The 18,519-nt window shown below is 43.0% G+C and overlaps 1 protein-coding gene across 1 annotated transcript in view; it reads right to left on the bottom strand.

Annotated features, from left to right (window-relative positions):
• Window positions 1-18,519, bottom strand: part of frem1a (Fras1 related extracellular matrix 1a) — a 313,938-nt gene that overhangs the window by 134,471 nt on the left and 160,948 nt on the right. Inside the window, exons 18-20 of the mRNA XM_043714338.1 lie at window positions 8,960-9,156; window positions 2,264-2,474; window positions 405-549 (exon numbers count right to left, since the gene is read on the bottom strand). Of these exons, the coding sequence (XP_043570273.1) occupies window positions 405-549; window positions 2,264-2,474; window positions 8,960-9,156 (553 nt within the window). The remainder of the gene's footprint in view (window positions 1-404; window positions 550-2,263; window positions 2,475-8,959; window positions 9,157-18,519) is intronic.

Below are 18,519 nucleotides of genomic sequence, written 5' to 3'. Positions count from 1 at the left end.
TTTATATGATTGTGAATGGCATGGATAGAGTGGAAAGTATGAGGCTTTTCCCCAGAGTAGAGGAGTCAATTACTGGGGAACACAGGAGCAAGGTGCAAGAGGGGAAGTTTAAAAGAGATCTGCTAGGCATGTTTTTCACACAAAGGATGGTGAGTGCCTGGATCAGTATGACAGAGGAAGCAGACACAATAGCAGCATTCCAGAAGCACCTGGACGAATACATGAATAGGAAGGGAATAGAGGGGTAAGGATTGTGTAAGTGAAAGCAGTTTTAGCATGGAAGGGCAAAATGTGGTGGTGCAGGCTTGGAGGGCCGAAGTGGCCTGTTCCTTTGCTGTACTGTTCTTTGTGGGGAATAACTTGGGATCAAAATGATGGTGAGTCCATATATAAGAGGAACATACCTGCTCAATAATGGTTTTTCATCATTCACTGGAAGAATTGTGACTTGAATGACTTTGTGTACTGTATGCTTGCCATCTGACACCTGAATGGTGAAACTATCCGTCTTAGTTTCGGAGTCATCATGCTTATACATTAACTTCATTCCTGCAAGAGAAGCAGTGAGAGAGCTGATAATCACTTTCTCCAAATAGAATAAAAACAAATCATCTTATGCCCTCATGGTCTCTGATCTGATTTGGCAGTCCAACACTCTCAGGTGGACCTACGCAAGTTCCAGAGCCTCTGATTAGTTCTGCCCGATTAGAAACTAACTCATGGGTGATGATGCACTCTCTAGCAAAATTATCCATCTGTCTTGCTCCTGGCAAATGCAGTGTCAAAGTACATATTTAGTCCCAATGTCAGATTTATCAAGCCTGCATGAGTCTCACCCTATGTATCTATTAAAACTTATTCATAGAACTACCCAATCAGCGGCAGTCCCCTACTCAAATCCCATTGCAGGTTTACATCCAATTCACTTTTGCATGCCATTATTGAATTTGTTTCTGCCATTCTCTTAGCATACTGTAGATCGTAACAACTTACTGTGAAAATAAACAACCATCCTCATCTCACTTCTGATTATTTTGCCAATTACCTTAAATTTAGTTCTTTGATTTTCCTCCACTTTGCCAAGAAACAGAAGCTCCTTATTTATTCAGTTAATACCTTTAGTAAATCTGAACACAGATTAAAGTTCCATTGAACCTGCCCTGCTTTGATGGATACAATAATTCCTCTTACATACTCCTCATATTTCAAAGATTTCACCAAAATTATGATACCTGGAATTATCCACAATAATTGCATTCAGGCCTAACAGGTGACTTAGAAAAGGATTCACATAACTTTATTACTTTTATACACTGTACCTTTGTTTCCAAAATTCCTCTACACATTCTTTAACATCCCTATAATTAAACTTGCCATCTTTAACTTTTGGGGCATTCTGCCTATATGTTCCTGCACTATTTAAAATTGCACCATTTAAATAGTATCACCACTCCTCAATTTTCCTGCCAAAATTTTCATGCCATTCTGCACACGCCTCATCTCTTCAATATTGACTGAACATCTTCCTGAAGTCTTCTGATGGCCTGCTCATCAGTTCATGCATTTCCAATTTTCAAGTTGCCTGCAAACTGTGAACCGGTGCTGCCCATACCAGGTCATGAAATAAGAAAACAATACTGCATTTGATCTGTTGAGCCTATGCTGGCTCTTTGATAGAGCAGTGTTGCTGTTTCTCCAAAACCCTGTCACTTCCTCATTCTCAAGAAGTTGTCCAACCCACAGTCTTTTCAGAGGAAGTGGGCTCAATCTGGTTAATTTCTGTGCGTTAAGGTTGGTCCTAAATTTATATCTGCAATTTTGTGCAAAGATTCTGAATCTGTGATCATTGGTAATACTGGTGATGCTGGAAATCTGATTGGAACTGTTCTGGAGAAGTCATATCCGATTCAAAATGTTAACCACATTTTTTTCACCACAGGTACTGCTAGACTTACTGAGTTTCTCCAGCATTCTCTGTTTGTGGACGTGGTCACCAGTTATTGACTAACTCGCGAGAGGGACTACTGTTTACCTGGTTACTCGATTAAAACTACTCACCATCTTGGAAACATCTACAAAGTTATCTTTTAATCTTTTCTGTTCCAACCCACTTTAGGTTCTCATCCCCAATATAAACTGGGAGCATCCTCTACAGCCATTGCATCTTCAGCCTCCAGATTAATATGGGGATCTATGACTTATAGGTTTTTTTTATTTTAACACATTATTCCTTTTCAGTCTGTTGCATTGCAATCCAAAATACCATGCTTCAGCTGATCCATTGTGAAGTCATGCACAAGATGCTCTTCATGACTGTGGATTTGATGTTTGTACTGGATGATATCATTGCCATTCACGATCTTTCCATGGTTGGGCTGCTGTTTTATAATGAATACCAAGCTGTCTGTGGGTAAGTCTAGATCAGCCACATTGATTATTGATGGATCCAGTTCACGTACTTGACCTTCAGAAACCTGGATAAAACACAATGACTGAACTTTACTTTTGTTTCAGCTCAAGTGTCAATTCAGTCGAATTTTGTTGGGGATCGGGGTAAGGAAGGAGGGGGTTCTTGCCACGAGGAATTTTCTCACTGTATCTTACCAAAACTACCTCGGTAACTACCACCTCCACGGTGCTGCTGGCTTCGTCCTACAACATGCTGGTGATGGAACAAATCATCATTTCCTAGATGTCCCCTGAAAAATAAGCTTCCCTGCTGGTCATGCCATCTTTCAAAGGCCGCCGCAGACCCTGACAAGCATTTGATTCCAAAGCTGCTCCACTCATTGAAGGACAGTCAGTCTGAAGAAGCCTGAGAATGAAAGAAATGGCACGAACAGGGACATAGAAGTCCTCGTGGACTAAGGCAGGGGCATCCTCTTTTCAAAGGACTGGCAGAGGAGGACACAATTTTAGACCTTGGCAGTCTGAATCAAGGTCAGTGCCATCTCAATGTCACATTCACTTTGTCACATTCCCCAACCTCCCACCCCATTAATCCTGCCTGGCTTCTGCATTGCCGACTCACTCACCCAGTACACCTTTCTGACCACCTGCAACAATACTAAAAGCTGTGCTTTCAACTCACTTAATCCCTTCTTACCTCATTCCAGGAGAGCCACAAGAGGGCAGAAAATTAGGCTCCCCACCCCATTCAAAAAGAGAATCCATTCCTCACAGAAGACCAAGGCTGTTCCTGCTGGGATGCTGAGACATCCATATCCCACTAACTAATAAGTTCCACTCTTCATTCTACTGAAAATCTCTTTAGTAACCCCAGTGACATTGTCATTCAGTTCACACAACTTCTAACCACTAGCCTTGTCTGCCTTGAGGAGGTGCCTTCTGGTTGAGCAACCTGTTTTTCTACAGGGCCGCAGGATCATGGTGTTACTTACAAGATGCAAGAGAGCTGCTCAACCAGAAGGCACCACTTCATCCTCTGAAGACAATGCAGAAGCCTGAAGTGAAGCATTAGCAAGGCTGCTTCCTGCAGTCTCACCAAGCCAGGTAGTGACACCTCAATGGGAAAGCCAGGCTGAGAATGTTTGGTGAGCACTTCACTGTGACACAGCTGGTAAAGGAACAAAAAAAACCCAGGCTGTTGGCAATAGCAGTCTGTCAAAGACCAGACATTTGCTCATCCCATGGCGGGAAAGGATCTTGTGATGTTGGTATTGAGGGATTTTGTCCACATATATAGGGAGGAACAACAGCACTAGACAGTATATCAGACACAATGATCCAAACTGCCTAGACGCTGCAGCAGTGTAGCTATACAATGGGAGCCCAGGTGCGTCAAGCCTGAGAATGTCTGTCTGCCTCTGTGGCCAGGTTGGTGGCTGCCAGGGAAAGCCAGATCCAGCACTCCAGCTGCTGGATAAGCTATAGGCCTACACTACATCACACAGTCTTTGGTTCTCTTGACTGAAGGCATGGCAACTGGGGCCAGGGAACCTGGCACATACTACACAAGGAGGCAAGTTAGTGCCAAGAGGTACCCAGCTGGAAGAAGAACTACATACAGGATGCCTCTCAGGGCATTCCAAATGTCATCAGGCTACCACATCCAACTCCACCCTGTCTGCCCCTGCTCTGACCATTTGAAGTACAAGCTGAGGAAGATTCTTTCATCTCTGGTGAGAAGACTCTCGGTATATCAGGGCTTCCTAGACACAAAACACCCCCAGCCATCTGAACAAACATCTAGTGTCAACTGGCTCCACTACCTAACAGTTTCCTCCACCCCAGTTGCAAAACCTGGGACAACACTCAAACAAAGTGGGAGACAAAGAAAGAAAAACATTTTGAGGGCATATTGATGGCACAGACAACAACTGACTGCATTGTTTCAGAAGTATCTCCCAACTTCAGCAACTCAAAGTCTATGTTTTGAGGATGCTGAAATCACTATAGGATCATCCATGAACTGATAGTTTCATAGACAACATGTTTCTAGATGTGGTCATTCTATATCTGAACAGGGTCCAGATAGAAAAGGAATGAGTGATGGCTAGGTAGTCAGGAAAAACAGTCAGATTGTGATGGAGGGCATCTCACTCTACAAACAAGTTCCTGCTTCAACTCTTCTGAGGATTGCAGCTAGAGCCAGGCTCATTGTACCTTGGGTAGGAAGGGTAGGAAGGTAGGAAGGAAGGGCAATAACGGTAGGATATTTGATAGCAAAGGTAACAGACAGGTACTTTTTTGGCCATAGATTTGACAGCAGGATGTTGCATTGTCTTGCTGGTGCCTGGGCCAAGGACATCATTGAGTGATTCAGGACACTGAGGCTGAAATGTTAATGGTTTGAAACAGGAGTCCATGGAAGTCAGAGACCTAAAAAGGGATGAGAGCCTACTAACAGAATTTAGGGAGTTAGAATCATAGAATACCTACAGTGTGGAAGCAGGCTATCAGGTCCATCAAGTCCACACTGACTCTCCAAAAAGCATCCCACCCAGACTCATCCCCTTACCCAATCATTGTAACCCTACACTTCATGCCCAATCCACCTCACCTGCACATCCCTGGACACCATGGGCAGTTTAGCATGGCCAATCCACTTAACCTGTATATCTTTAGATTATGAGAGGTAACTAGAGCACCCAGAGGAAACCCGTGTACACAGGGAGAATGTGAAAATTCCACACAGACAATCACCCAAGGATGAAATCAAACCCAGGTCCCTGGCACTGTGAGGCACCAGTGCTAACCACTTAGCCACCATGCTGCCCCAAGGACAGAGAGATAAAAAAGATGATTAAATCTTAGGATGCTATGAGTTTGTAAGTACATACAGAAAGAGGAAGACTAGGTTGGTAAATATGCGGTTAGAGAGATGATGCTGAATGGAGGACTAGATGGGTTGCACCTCAACAGGACTGAGGCCAATATTCTCGCAGTTGGTTAGCTTGTCCTGTCAAAGAAAGACAGAGGAGAACCTGAAAGTCGACTCAGAAGTGAGAGAAGTTGAGAAGGTGATCCGGTGTATAAATGAGGGTCGGGAGGTTGTAGTTTATATGGATTTCGGCAAAGCCTTTGACAAGGTTGCACATGGGAGACTGATAAAGATGATATCAACACATGGGATCAAGGATAAGTTAGCTTATTAATATATTTAAATGCTATTCTGACCTTGAATTCAATTCAATAGTTTTAACTGTGTTTCTCAAGGGTCAGGTATATTATTAGTGGCAGAGAGACCTGATTGTTATTAACTTTATCTCAATGGTTAAATGCCTGATGTGAATATAGGCTGAAAGCAAAGAACAAAGAACAAAGAAAACTTACATCCCGAGGGTCGGGAGGTTGTAGTTTATATGGATTTCGGCAAAGCCTTTGACAAGGTTGCACATGGGAGACTGATAAAGATGATATCAACACATGGGATCAAGGATAAGTTAGCTTATTAATATATTTAAATGCTATTCTGACCTTGAATTCAATTCAATGGTTTTAACTGTGTTTCTCAAGGGTCAGATATATTATTAGTGGCAGAGTTACCTGATTGTTATTAACTTTATCTCAATGGTTAAATGCCTGATGTGAATATAGGCTTAAAGCAAAGAACAAAGAACAAAGAAAACTTACATCCCAGGAACAGGCCTTTCGGCCCTCAAAGCCTGTTTCAATCCAAATCTGCTGTCTAAACCCATTGCCAAATTCCTAAGGATCTGTATCCCTCCGCTCCCCACCGACTCGTGCATCTATCCTGATGCACCTTAAATGAATCTACTGTGACTGCCTCTACTACTTCTGCTGGCAACGCATTCCAGGTACCTATCTCTCTCTGTGTAAAGTACTTTCCACCTTCAATCATCTGATACTACTCCAGTCCTGATGCACCTTAAATGAATCTACTGTGACTGCCTCTACTACCTCTGCTGGCAACGCAATCCAGGTACCTATCTCTCTCTGTGTAAAGTACTTTCCACATATATCCCTCTTAAACTTTTCTCCTCTCACCTTGAACACGCGTTACTGAATCTCTCACCCTTGCAAAAAGCTTATCTCTATCCACCCTGTCTACATCCTTCATGATTTTGTAAACCTCAACCAGGTCTCCCCTCAATCTCCTTTTTTCTACTGAAAACAATCGTAACCTACTCAACCTCTCTTCATAGCTAGCACCTTCCATACCAGGCAACATCCTCGTAAACCTTCTCTGCACCCTCTCCAAAGCGTCCACATCCTTTTGGTAATGTGGTGACCAGAACTGTACACTGTATTCTAAATGCAGCCGAACCAAGGTCTTGTATAATTTTAACATGACTTGCCAGCTCTTACACTCAATACCCCTTCCGATGAAAGCAAGCATACCATATGCCTTCTTGACCATTCTATCCACCTGTGCAGCCACTTTCAGGGTACAATGGACCTGAACTCAACTACTACTCTGTCTCCTGTTGCACAGCCAGCTCTTTATCCACCTAGGTAGAACACCCTGCACACCATGCGACTTCACTTTCGCCATTAGTTAACCATGGGGAATCTTATCAAATGCCTTACTAAAGGCCCTGTATATGACATCTGCAGCCCTTCCTTCATCTATCAACTTGATCACTTCCTCAAAGAATTCTATTAAGTTGGTAAGGCATGATCTCCCCCCCACAAAACCATGTTGCCTATCACTGATAAGCCCATTCTCTTCCAAATATAAATAGATCCATTCACTCAGTACCTTCTCCAGCAACTTTCTCACCACTGATGTCAGGCTCAGTGATCTGTAGTTACTTGGAATACCCCTACTACTCTTCTTGAACAGGAGTACAACATTGGCAACTCCCCAGTCCTCCGCTACTTCACCTGCGTTTAAGGATGCTACAAAGATATCTGTCAAGGCTCCAACTATTTCCTCCCTTGCCTCCCTCAGCAACCTGGGATAGATCCCATCCGGTCCTGGGGATTTGTCCACCTTAATACCCTTTAGCCTACCCAACACATCCATGCGTATCCCCCTTAAACTTTTCTCCTCTCACTTTGAACACATGACCTCTCATTATTGAATCCCTCAGACCTTTCTCATTTCTTTTTGCGCAACAGAGTTTGGTGATAATCTTTGGTGTGAGTTCCTGAGAGAGTTGCAAGTTGATTGGACATAGTAAATTATGTCATCACTGCTTACATTGGGACTGAGGAAGATGAAGAGATGAAGGATCAACAATCACAAGGGTGTGCTATGGAGGGAGCTGAAGAGGGTTAGCACAGAAGCAAGAGAAAGAAGGGTCAAGGTCACGGACAGCTCTATCCACATATCAGAGTGTGGAGACCAAGACTCATTCCTTGACTGGTTGAACAAGCAGTGCTTTTGCAAACTGAAATTTTCTCACCAGCATCGCTCTACAGAATAATTACTTTCCACAATGACCAAGTTTTCAGCAGAGAGTTTACCTGTGCTAATTTGGATATACTTCAATGCAATAAGTTTATAAAATAATATAAATAGCCTGAAAATGCAGATTGACTTATGGGATTATGAGCAATCTAACCCTTACTCAGAGTAATTACTGGATAAGTATTTATTCGGTATTTAGGTTAGAGTGGTGCTGGAAAAGCACAGCAGGTCAGGCAGCATCCGAGGAGCAGGAAAATCGACATTTCGGGTAAAAGCCCTTCACCAGGAATGCTTCAGGGCAGAGGAGATGACCTGGGGGTTGCAGTGAGAGAGAGAGAGAGTTTATTTGGTATGTCATGATAGGAAAAAGCACTCCGCCTTCTCCTGATCTAGAGTCTATGTGCCAAAGCTACCTACTGCAGGTGGTGGTTGGGGTGGGTGGAGAGGCGGCAGAGGTGGGCGGGGTGGGCCTTGTTTTGATTTTCTTCTGCATTTTGACCTTGCAAAGGAACTAACTCATCAGTCTTTGAGAATAGGATTCAAGTCTCATTGTTCAGACTTACCTCCAAGACTTGGCCACCTGGATCAAGTATTAGAAAATTCTCAAGTGAAGACTGCAGATGCTGGAGATTAGAGTAGAGAGTTTGATGCTGGTAAAGAACAGCAGGTCAGGCAGCACCTACTTGTCCATCTTCCTTCCCACCTATCTGCTCCACCCTCCCCTCCGACCTATCACCATAACTACCACCCCCCGTCCATCCACCTATTGAACTCTCAGCTACCTTCCTCCAGCCCCACCTCCCTCCCATTTATTTCACCACTCCCTCAGCTCACAGCCTTGTTCCTAATGAAGGGCTTTGGCTGGAAACATTGTTCCTCGGATGCCTGAACTGCTGTGCTTTTCCAGCCCCACAAGTATTAGAAAACTTTAGTTACTGCCATAGGCACATCCTTGTGGAGAACAGGCTGTGGGTGAAGAAGCTTGTGTTTCACTGTTATCACTTGTGAACTCACAAGTCTATTAGCTGAACAACTTGAATGTAACCTTCTCAGGTTGTCCCCGAGAGCTGTGTTACCAATTTTCTTAATTGGAAGCTAGGTACTGTGTCCATCACTTACCGTAATATTTCTGGCAAGGAAGCTTGGAGGCTCGTCATTGGTTGGTTGGATTATAATATAAAATGGCACTGCTGCAGATTGATGCTGTCCATCAGTAACATACAACATAAACTGATCAGCTGTTGGTTCAATCTGCTGATGATGAAACTGAACGTAGTTGATGTGGAAATCCTTTATGTGTTTCATGTCAAAGGAATCTAGGAGCAGAAAGTGAGACAAATTGGTGAAACAAGACTTGTGTAGCATGTATATTTGTAAAAATATATTTGTGGGACATTGGCATCGCTGGCTGGCTAGCATTTATTTCCCACCCCTAGCTGACCTTAAATTCATCAGCCACCTTCTTGAACCTTTGAAGTCCACTATGCCATTCTTGGAGGGAATTCCAGGATATTGACCCGCCCACAGTGGCAATATGCATCTGCAAGTTTCCTTCCAAGTCACTCACCATGTCAGGATGGTGAGTGGCTTGGAAAGAAACTTGCAGATGGTTGTGTTCCCATGTATCTATTGCTCTTGTCTTCGTAGATAGGAATCATTTTGTGTTTGGAAGGTTGCTGTCTAAGGATCTTTGGTGAATTTCTGCAGTGGACTGCATAGATAATTTACACTGGCAATACTAAGTGTCAGTGGTGGAGGGTATAAAAATTTGTGAATATGGTACCAATTGAATGGGCTGCTTTGACTAAATGGTGTAAGGTTTCTTGAGTGTTGTTGGAGATGCACCCATTCAGGCATGTGGGCTATATTTCCATCACATGCTTGACTTGTGCATTGTCAAAGATGAACAGGTTTTGAGGAGTCAGGAGGTGAATTACTCATGGTAGTATTCCTCACCTCTGACATGCTATTATAGCCATTGTATTTATGTGGCAAGTCCAGTTGAATTTCTGGTCATTGGTAACACTCAGGCTGTTGATAGTGGATGATTCAGCGATGGTAACACCATTAAATGTCAAAGAGCCGTAATTAGTCTGTCTCTTAATTAAAATGGTCATTGCCTGCCATTTGTGTGGCATGACTGTAGCTTGCCACTCATCAGTCTAGCCCTGGATATCATCCAAACCTTGTTGCATTTGAACATAGGTTGCTACAGTATTCATGGATGTTGCTGAACATTGACTAATTATCAGCATCTATATCTTTGATGGAGGGAGGGTCATTGATGAAGCAGCTGAAGATGGTTGGGCTGAGGGCACTATCCTGAGAAACTCCTGCAGAGCTGTCCTGGAGATAAGATGATTGACCTCCAACAACCATGACCATCTTCGTAAGGGCCAAGTAGGACACCGACCAGCAAAGAGTGGATGTCAGTGTTTACATCGAGAAAACAGAGATCTCATTTACACATTTGGGCTTGAGAGGAGCTGTCAAAGAGCCTTGGTGTATTCTGACAGTACGATGTGTAGTTGGTAAACTTTATACATTTCCACCTCTGGACTAAGTCTCAGTTTGTTCTGTCATAAGAATAAGCTCAAATCCCATTTCTCACACCTGATACTTGGATGGTCTGAGTGGGATTGCCAGTTTTACAAGTCCACAGAAGTGTCATTAGACACTGGAAAATCACTTAATGCTGGCTCCGTACCATTAGTAAAAAGAGCTGTGAGAACAATAGACCTGAAAACAGGAGCAGGATTTATAGTGCACAATTAATCTGCCGTACTAGTTAAAATGCATGAAGTATGAAAACTATGTACTACCAGATAATTTTAAAGACAGTACTATCCAGCCATTCAGCATGAAGCTCTCCCAACTGCTCCAAGTTTGTACGAGGCCTGAGGCTTCTACCACCTGAAGTAGCCTGCATCTCTGGAAAGCGAGGCACACTTTGGATGAAGCAAATGGTTGGAAAGACAATCTGCAAGGAGGCTGAATATGGCACACCAAGGAATAGAGCATACTCCAAGGTTCCCTGACATGGTAGATTTGACAGAAGTTTTCAAAATTATGAGCGGGCTAAGTGAAATACGCAGGGAGAAGCCATTTCTGCCAGTAAAAGGACCAGGAATGAGAAAGCATAGATTTATAAGGATGGACAAACAAAGCAAGGATCATATGGGAAAAAAAAACTCTTCCACAGCAAGTAGTTTGAGCATGGAAGCCACTGCCTGGAAATGTAATGGAGGCAGATTCAATTGACACATTCAAGAGGGCATCAGATGATTATTTGGATAGAAATGGTGTGCATGGATATGAAGAAAAACAGGAGATTGGCACTAGGTAATGATATTAATGTGAAAAGCCATTGCAAGACTGATGGGCCAATTGTCCTCCTTCTATGATTCTGTGATTTAGTGTCCTTGCTGGAGAAGGTGGGTAAGAAGAGAAAGCAGTCTTCTTTAAAAAGGGAAGACCATAGGACATTACAGCAGAATTAGGTCATTGGTTTATTGAGTCTGCTCCGCTATTCAATCATAGGTGATATATTTCTCAACACCATTCTCCTGCTTTCTGCCCATAATCTTTGAACCCCTTCCAATCAAAAACCTAGCTATCTCCATCTTAAATACACTCAATTATTAGGTGTCTACAGCCTGTTGCAGCAATGAGTTCCACAGATTAACCACCCTCTTGCTGAAGAAATCTCTCCTTATCTCAGTTCTAAAGGGTGGTCCCTTCATTCTGAGGCTGTGCTGATCAGCACATTTTAACAATACCATATTCCAATCATTGAAATATGGTTGAAGGAAGGGCAAAACTGGCAGCTCAACATTGCAGAATGTCGAGATTTCAGGTCTGATGGTGGGGTGGAGGGGATGGAATTTAAGAGATGTGGGGCTACTGCATTATTGATAAAGGAGACCATCACTGCAGTAATTAGATTAGATTAGATTACTTACAGTGTGGAAACAGGCCCTTCAGCCCAACAAGTCCACACCGACTTGCCGAAGGGCAACCCACCCAGACCCATTCCCCTATATTTACACTACGGGCAATTTAGCATGGCCAACTCACCTAACCTGCACATCTAATGAGGGAGGATGTCTTAGAGGGTTTTTCATGAGACCATCTGGGTAGGGCTTAGAAATAAAAAAAAGCGATCATTTTGCTAAGATTATACTCTAGGCCTCCAAATAGTTAAAAGGAGTTAGAGAAGTAGATATGTAGGCAAATCTCAGACAGGTGTGAGAGGAATAGGTTTATGGTAGTAAGGGATATCAGATTTGCTAATATTAACTGGGATCACCTTAGTGTGAATGAATTAACCAGGATGGAATTTTTCAAGTGCATCCAGGAGAACTTTGTGTACATGGATAGTTCAAATACAGAAGGGTACATGCGAGAGTCCAACTTGGGAAGGGGCCAGATTGGACTGGTGTTGGGAAATGAGCCCAGCCAGGTGGATAAAGTTTCAGTAGGGAATTACTTTGGGAATAGTGATCACAATTCCAGTTTTAGAATGCTCATAGATTTAGATGAGAGTGGTCCTTAAAGGAAGAGTGCTAAATTGGGGAAAGGCCAATTATATCAAAATTCAGCAGGAGCTGGGGAATGTGGATTGGCAGCAGCTGTTTGAAAGTAAATCCACATTTGATATGTGGGAGGCTTTTAAAAAGAGGTTGATTAGAGAGCAGGACAGGCATGTCCCTGTGAAAATGTGGGATAGAAATGACAAGATTGGGGAACCATGGATGACTGGTAAAAATGTGAGATTAGCTAGGAGGAAAAAGGAAGCATACATAAGGTCTAGGCTATTGAAAACAAACGAAGCTTTGGAAGAATATCGGGAAAGTTGGACCCATCTGAAAAGTGGAATTAAGAGGGCTAAAAGGGGTCATGAAATATCTTTAGCAAACAGAGTTCAGGAAAATCCCAAAGCCTTTTATTCATATATAAGGAGAAAGAGAGTACCTAGAGCAAGGGTGGGCCCACTCAGAGAAAAAGGAGGAAAATTAACTTAGATTTTACTTCGATTACTTACAGTGTGGAAACAGGCCCTCCGGCCCAACAAGTCCACACTGACCCGCCGAAGCGCAACTCACCCAGACCCATTCCCCTACAATTACCCCTTCACCTAACACTACGGGCAGTTTAGCATGGCCAATTCACCTAACCCGCACATTTTTGGACTGTTGGGAGGAAACCGAAGCACCCGGAGGAAACCCACGCAGACACGGGGAGAATGTGCAAACTCCACAACGTCAGTCGCCTGAGGCGGGAATTGAACCCAGGTCTCTGGCGCTGTGAGGTAGCAGTGCTAACCACTGTGCCACCGTGTCGCTTGGAGTCAGAGAAAATGGGTGAGATTTTTAATGAGTACTTTGCATCGGTATTCACCGAGGAGAGGTACATGGCGGATAGATGCTTGATTACTCTAGGTCAAGTCCGTAGAAGGAGGGAGGAAGTGTTGGGTATTCTAAAAGTCATTAAGGTGGACAAGTTGTGAAGTCTGGATGTGATTCTATCACAGGTTACTGAGGGAATTGAGAGAGGAAATAGTTGGGTTCTTAATAGATATCTTCTGCAGCATCCTTGAAGATGGGTGAGGTCCCCGAGGACTAGAGAATTGCTGATGTTGTCCCATTGCATAAGAAGGGTAGCAGGGATAATTCAAGTAATTATAGACCATTGAGCCTGACGTCACTGGTGGAGAAGCTGCTGGAGAAGATACTGAGGGATAGGACCTATTCCTATTTCGAAGAAAATGGGCTGATCAGTGATAGGCAACATGGTTTTGTGCAGGGAAGGTCATGTCTTACCAACTTAATTGAATTTTTTGAGGAAGTAACAATGTTGATTGATGAGGGAAGATGTCATATACATGGACTTCAGTAAAGCGATTGATAAGGTTACCCATGGTGGACTGAAGGAGAAAGTGAAGTCATATGGGGTCCAGGGTGTACGAGCTAGATGGACAGAGAACTGGCTGGGCAACAGCAGACAGAGAGTAGTAGTGGAAGGGAGTTTCTCAAAATGGGGAACTGTGACCAGCGGTGTTCCACAGGGATCGGTGGTGGGACTACTGTTGTTTGTGATATACATAGATGATCTGGAGGAAGGTATAGGTGGTCTGATTAGCAAGTTTGCAGATGACACTAAGATTGGTGGAGTAGCAGACAGTGAAGGGGACTGTCAGAGAGTGCACCAGAATCTAGACAGATCGGAGAGTTGGGTGGAGAAATGGCAGATGGAGTTCAATCTGGGCAAACGTGAGGTGATGCATTTTAGAAGATCCAATTCAAGAGTGAACTATATGGTAAATGGAAAAGCCTGGTGAAAATTTATGTACAGAGAGGTCTGGGAGTTCAGGTCCACTGTACCATGAAGATAGCAGTGCAGATCAATAGAGTGGTCAAGAAGGCAGACAGCATGCTTTCCTTCATCGGAGGAAATTGAACACAAGAATTGGCAGGTCATGTTATAGTTGTACAAGACTTTGATTCGATAGAATGGTCAAGAAGGCAGACAGCATGCTTTCTTTCATTGGGTGGGGTATTGACTACAAGAGTTGGCAGGTCATGTTACAGTTGTTTAAGGCTTTGGTTCAGCCACATTTGGAATACTGCATACAATTCTGGTTGCCACATTACCAAAATGATGTGGATGCTTTGAAGACGGTGCAGAGGAGGTTCACTAGGATTTTGCCTGGTATGGAGGGTGCTAGCTATGAAGAGAGGTTGAGTAGATAAGAATTATTTTCATTCGAAAGATGGAGCGGTATAGAACAGGGTGGATAGCAAGGAGCTTTTCCCAGAGGAAGGTGGGGGGGGGGGGGAACTCAATTACTAGGGGCCTTAAGTTCAAGGTGAGAGGGGAGAATTTTAAGGGAGATATGTGTGGAAATGTCTTTTCCCAGAGGGTGATGGGTGCCTGGAATGTGTTGCCAGTGGAGATGGTAGAGGCAGGCACTATACTGTCAGTTAAGGTATATCTAGACAGATACATGAATGGGCAGGGACCAGAGGGGATCAGACCCTTAGGATATAGGTGACAGGTTTAGATAGAGGATCTGGATCGGCACGGGCTTAGAGAGGGGGTGTTCCTGTGTTGTAACTTTCTTTGGTTGTTCTCGACCTGATCCTAGGAAATGAAGTCTTACAAGTGGTTGAAACGTCAATAGGTGGACATTTTGGGGATTGTCATCATAATGCTGTAGGTTTCAAAGTCGTTAAGATTCCTGATGAAGGGCTTTTGCTCAAAACGTCGATTTTCCTGCTCCTTGGATGCTACCTGACCTGCGCTCTTCCAGCACCACTGATCCAGAATCTGGTTTCCAGCATCTGCAGTCATTGTTTTTACCTCTGTGTGCTTTTCCAGCACCTAATCTGGACTCTAATCTCCAGCGACTGCAGTACCCAACTCCGCCTTCAAAGTCATTATGGAAAGGGATAAGGATAGTGCAGAAGTGGTGTCAAAATTGGGGAAAGGATAATTTCAGTATCATTTGACAGGATCTAGCAAACTTTGACTTTGAACAGCAACACGCAGGTAAGTCTATATTGGAAAGTGTTGTCTTTTAAAAGGAGTTGCGAAAGTTCAGGGCCAGCATATTCCTGTAAGAGTGAAGGACAAGGACAGCAAGTACAGGAAACCCTGGGTATCAAGAGATACAGAATTTGACAAAGGAAAAAAAGGAAGCATATGCTAGGTTCAATGAAGGGCTTTTGCCCGAAACGTCGATTTTGCCTGTCCTTGGATGCTGCCTGAATTGCTGTGCTCTTCCAGCACCACTGATCCAGAATCAATGTATTAAAAACAGGGCACGCCTTCAGAAGTACACAGAGTGTATATGGGGTGCTTAGAAAGAAATTAGGAGGGCAGAGAGGAACCATGAAATATCTTTGGCAGATAGGATTGAGGAAAACCCCAAGGCATTTTATAAGTATATTTTAGAGATCAAAAGGGCAATTTGAATGGAGTCAAAGGACATGCGTGACACCTTGCATGGATATTTTTCACATGTATTCATAAAAGAGAAAGATTTTGTAACTAGAGATTGGAGTTAGGATGATGAGGTTTTTGAGCATGTTAAGATCAATAATTTAGATATTTTATCAGGCATAAATCTCTAGGGCTTCATGAGATGTATTCCTGAGAAATGAGGAGATTGCCAGGGCCCTAGTGGAGATATTTAATACTGCACTGTCCACAGGAGAGTGCTACTTGATTGGAGGAAAGCTAATATGGTTTCTTTGTTTAATAAGGATAGGCTCGGTAATTACAGACTAGTTAGTCTGACATCAGAGTGGGGAAAATTAATGGAGAACATTCTGAGGGTAAGGATTAATCAACAATTGGAACGGCAGAAGTTGATCAGAGATAGCCAGCATGGATTTGTGTTGGGAGATCCTGCCTGACTAATTTAATTGTGTTTTTTTTTTAAAAGTTAATTAAATATATTTATGAGGTTAGTGTCCATGGTTTACAGGGACATCAGTAAGGCCTTTGACAAGGTTCCAAAAGGTTGGAGCCTATGCATTTCCAGACATGCTAGCAAAATAGATCCAAAATTGGCTTAGAGATAGGATGCAAAGGGTTGAAGGTTGTTTTTATGACTGGAATTGTGTGACCAACGGTTGATCACCAGTGCGGGAATCATTGCTGTTTGGTATGTGATTTGACAATTTGGATGTAAATACAGAAGCTATAATTAACAAGATTGTAAATGACACAAAAACTGGTGTTGGTGAAAGCAAGTAGGATGGTCTCAGGCAACAGTGTGATATTGATCAGCTGGCAAATAGGGCAGAGAAATGGCAGATTGAAATTAATCCCAGTAAGTATGAGGTGATGCATCTTAGGTGTTCTAATTAAGGAAGGATATATACAATGGATGGTAAATCCCGAGGGAGTACAGAGGAATAAAGGGTCCTTGGTGAACAAGTCCATCAATCTGTGAAGATGTCAGCACAGGTAGAAAGGTTGGTGAAGAAGGATGGGATGCTTGCCTTCAGTAGTCAGGGTGCAGAATATAGGAGTAGGGAAGTCTTGATGCAACTTTATAAAATATTGGTTAGGCCACAGATGGAATACTGTGTGTGGTTCTGGTTGCTATCCTATCCAAGGATATGATTGCACTGAAGAGAGTACAGAGGAGATTCACCAGGATGTTGCCTGGGATGGAATGTCACAGTTTTGAGGAGTGACTGAATAGGTTGGGTTTGTTATTCCTGGAACAGAGGAGACTGAGGGGGTCTGGCTGAGCTACAGAAAATCATGAGAGGCACAAGGTAGATCATGAGTCTTTCCCTGTGGCAGACATGTCTATGACCAGAAGACATAAGTTTAAGATGAGAAGTAAATGGTTTAGAGGGTACCTGAAAACTATATTTTTTTCACTCAGACATGTATGGTACATGCTTCCTAAGATGGTGGTGGAGGTGGTACTCTCGCAACTTTTAAGAAGTATCTGGATGAGCACTAAAAATGTCAGGGCATAGTAGACTATGGAATAAATATAGGTAATGGAATTAGTGTAGTTTGGTGTTTGTTGGTTAGCATAGATATGGTGAGACAAAGGGCCTGTTTGCACGGTGTATATGACTCCATGAATCTATGGAACTAGCAGAGCCTCCAGATTGTAAGGGCAATTAGTTCTGCAGTTAATACCAGCATAGATACTGGAGCTGGATATTGTACCACACAAAGTTCAATGATCTCACAAAAATAATCAAGGTCAAATACCATCTGTTTCCAAATGAAACAGACTGCTTAAACAACCAACTTTCATTCACTCATTATAACTCAGTACTCATCCATACTCTTGATGAAAAAAAAATCATTTATAACTTAAAGTTTCTGCAATGGTTCACTTAATGGTTTCTCACTCATAGTTCTAGGCCATAGGGTTTGGGATTTAAGTCCTATTCCAGTTGAATACAAAAACCCAAGGCAGATGGAGGACAATAATACTAACATCCTGTGGAGAGCTTTCTCATATTCTGGTCAGTAGTTAGCCCCAACCAATCTCACAAAGAGAGATTATTTAGTCATTATTGCTGTTTGTGAGTGTTTACTGTGCACAAATTGAGTGTATTTTCTACATTACAACAGTGACTATACCTTGTCATTGGTTATAAAAACATTAATCATGGTAGCTGTGTAAAAAGCTGTACCAATGTAAGTTTTTTCTTTATTTCAATTGACCCTTATCTACCACTGCTGTAAGACACACCACAATTCATGGCATGTACATGGCAACCACTAAACTATTGTCCTCATGCAGTGAGTGTATTATCCTTGGACACTTTCCACTCTCTTGTAGAACAACAAGATACACAAACACAGACAGGAGTATGTAACAAATAGGGTTCAGGCAGCGGCACATGTCCTCAGCACATTGGAAGAGACAATGCTGACCATCACTAGAGTAGAAAATGAGGACTGCAGATGCTGGAGATCAGAGCTGAAAATGTGTTGCTGGAAAAGCACAGCAGGTCAGGCAGCATCCAAGGAACAGGAGAATCGACGTTTTGGGCATGAGCCCTTCTTCAGGAATGAGGAAAGTGTGTCCAGCAGGCTAAGATAAAAGGTAGGGAGGAGGGACTTGGGGGAGGGGCGTTGGAAATGCAATAGGTGGAAGGAGGTCAAGGTGAGGGTGATAGGCCAGAGTAGGG

This window comes from Chiloscyllium plagiosum, chromosome 2 (genome assembly GCF_004010195.1).
Source record: "Chiloscyllium plagiosum isolate BGI_BamShark_2017 chromosome 2, ASM401019v2, whole genome shotgun sequence".
Taxonomy (NCBI): domain Eukaryota; kingdom Metazoa; phylum Chordata; class Chondrichthyes; order Orectolobiformes; family Hemiscylliidae; genus Chiloscyllium; species Chiloscyllium plagiosum.
This window is presented reverse-complemented; position numbering and strand designations above follow the sequence as displayed.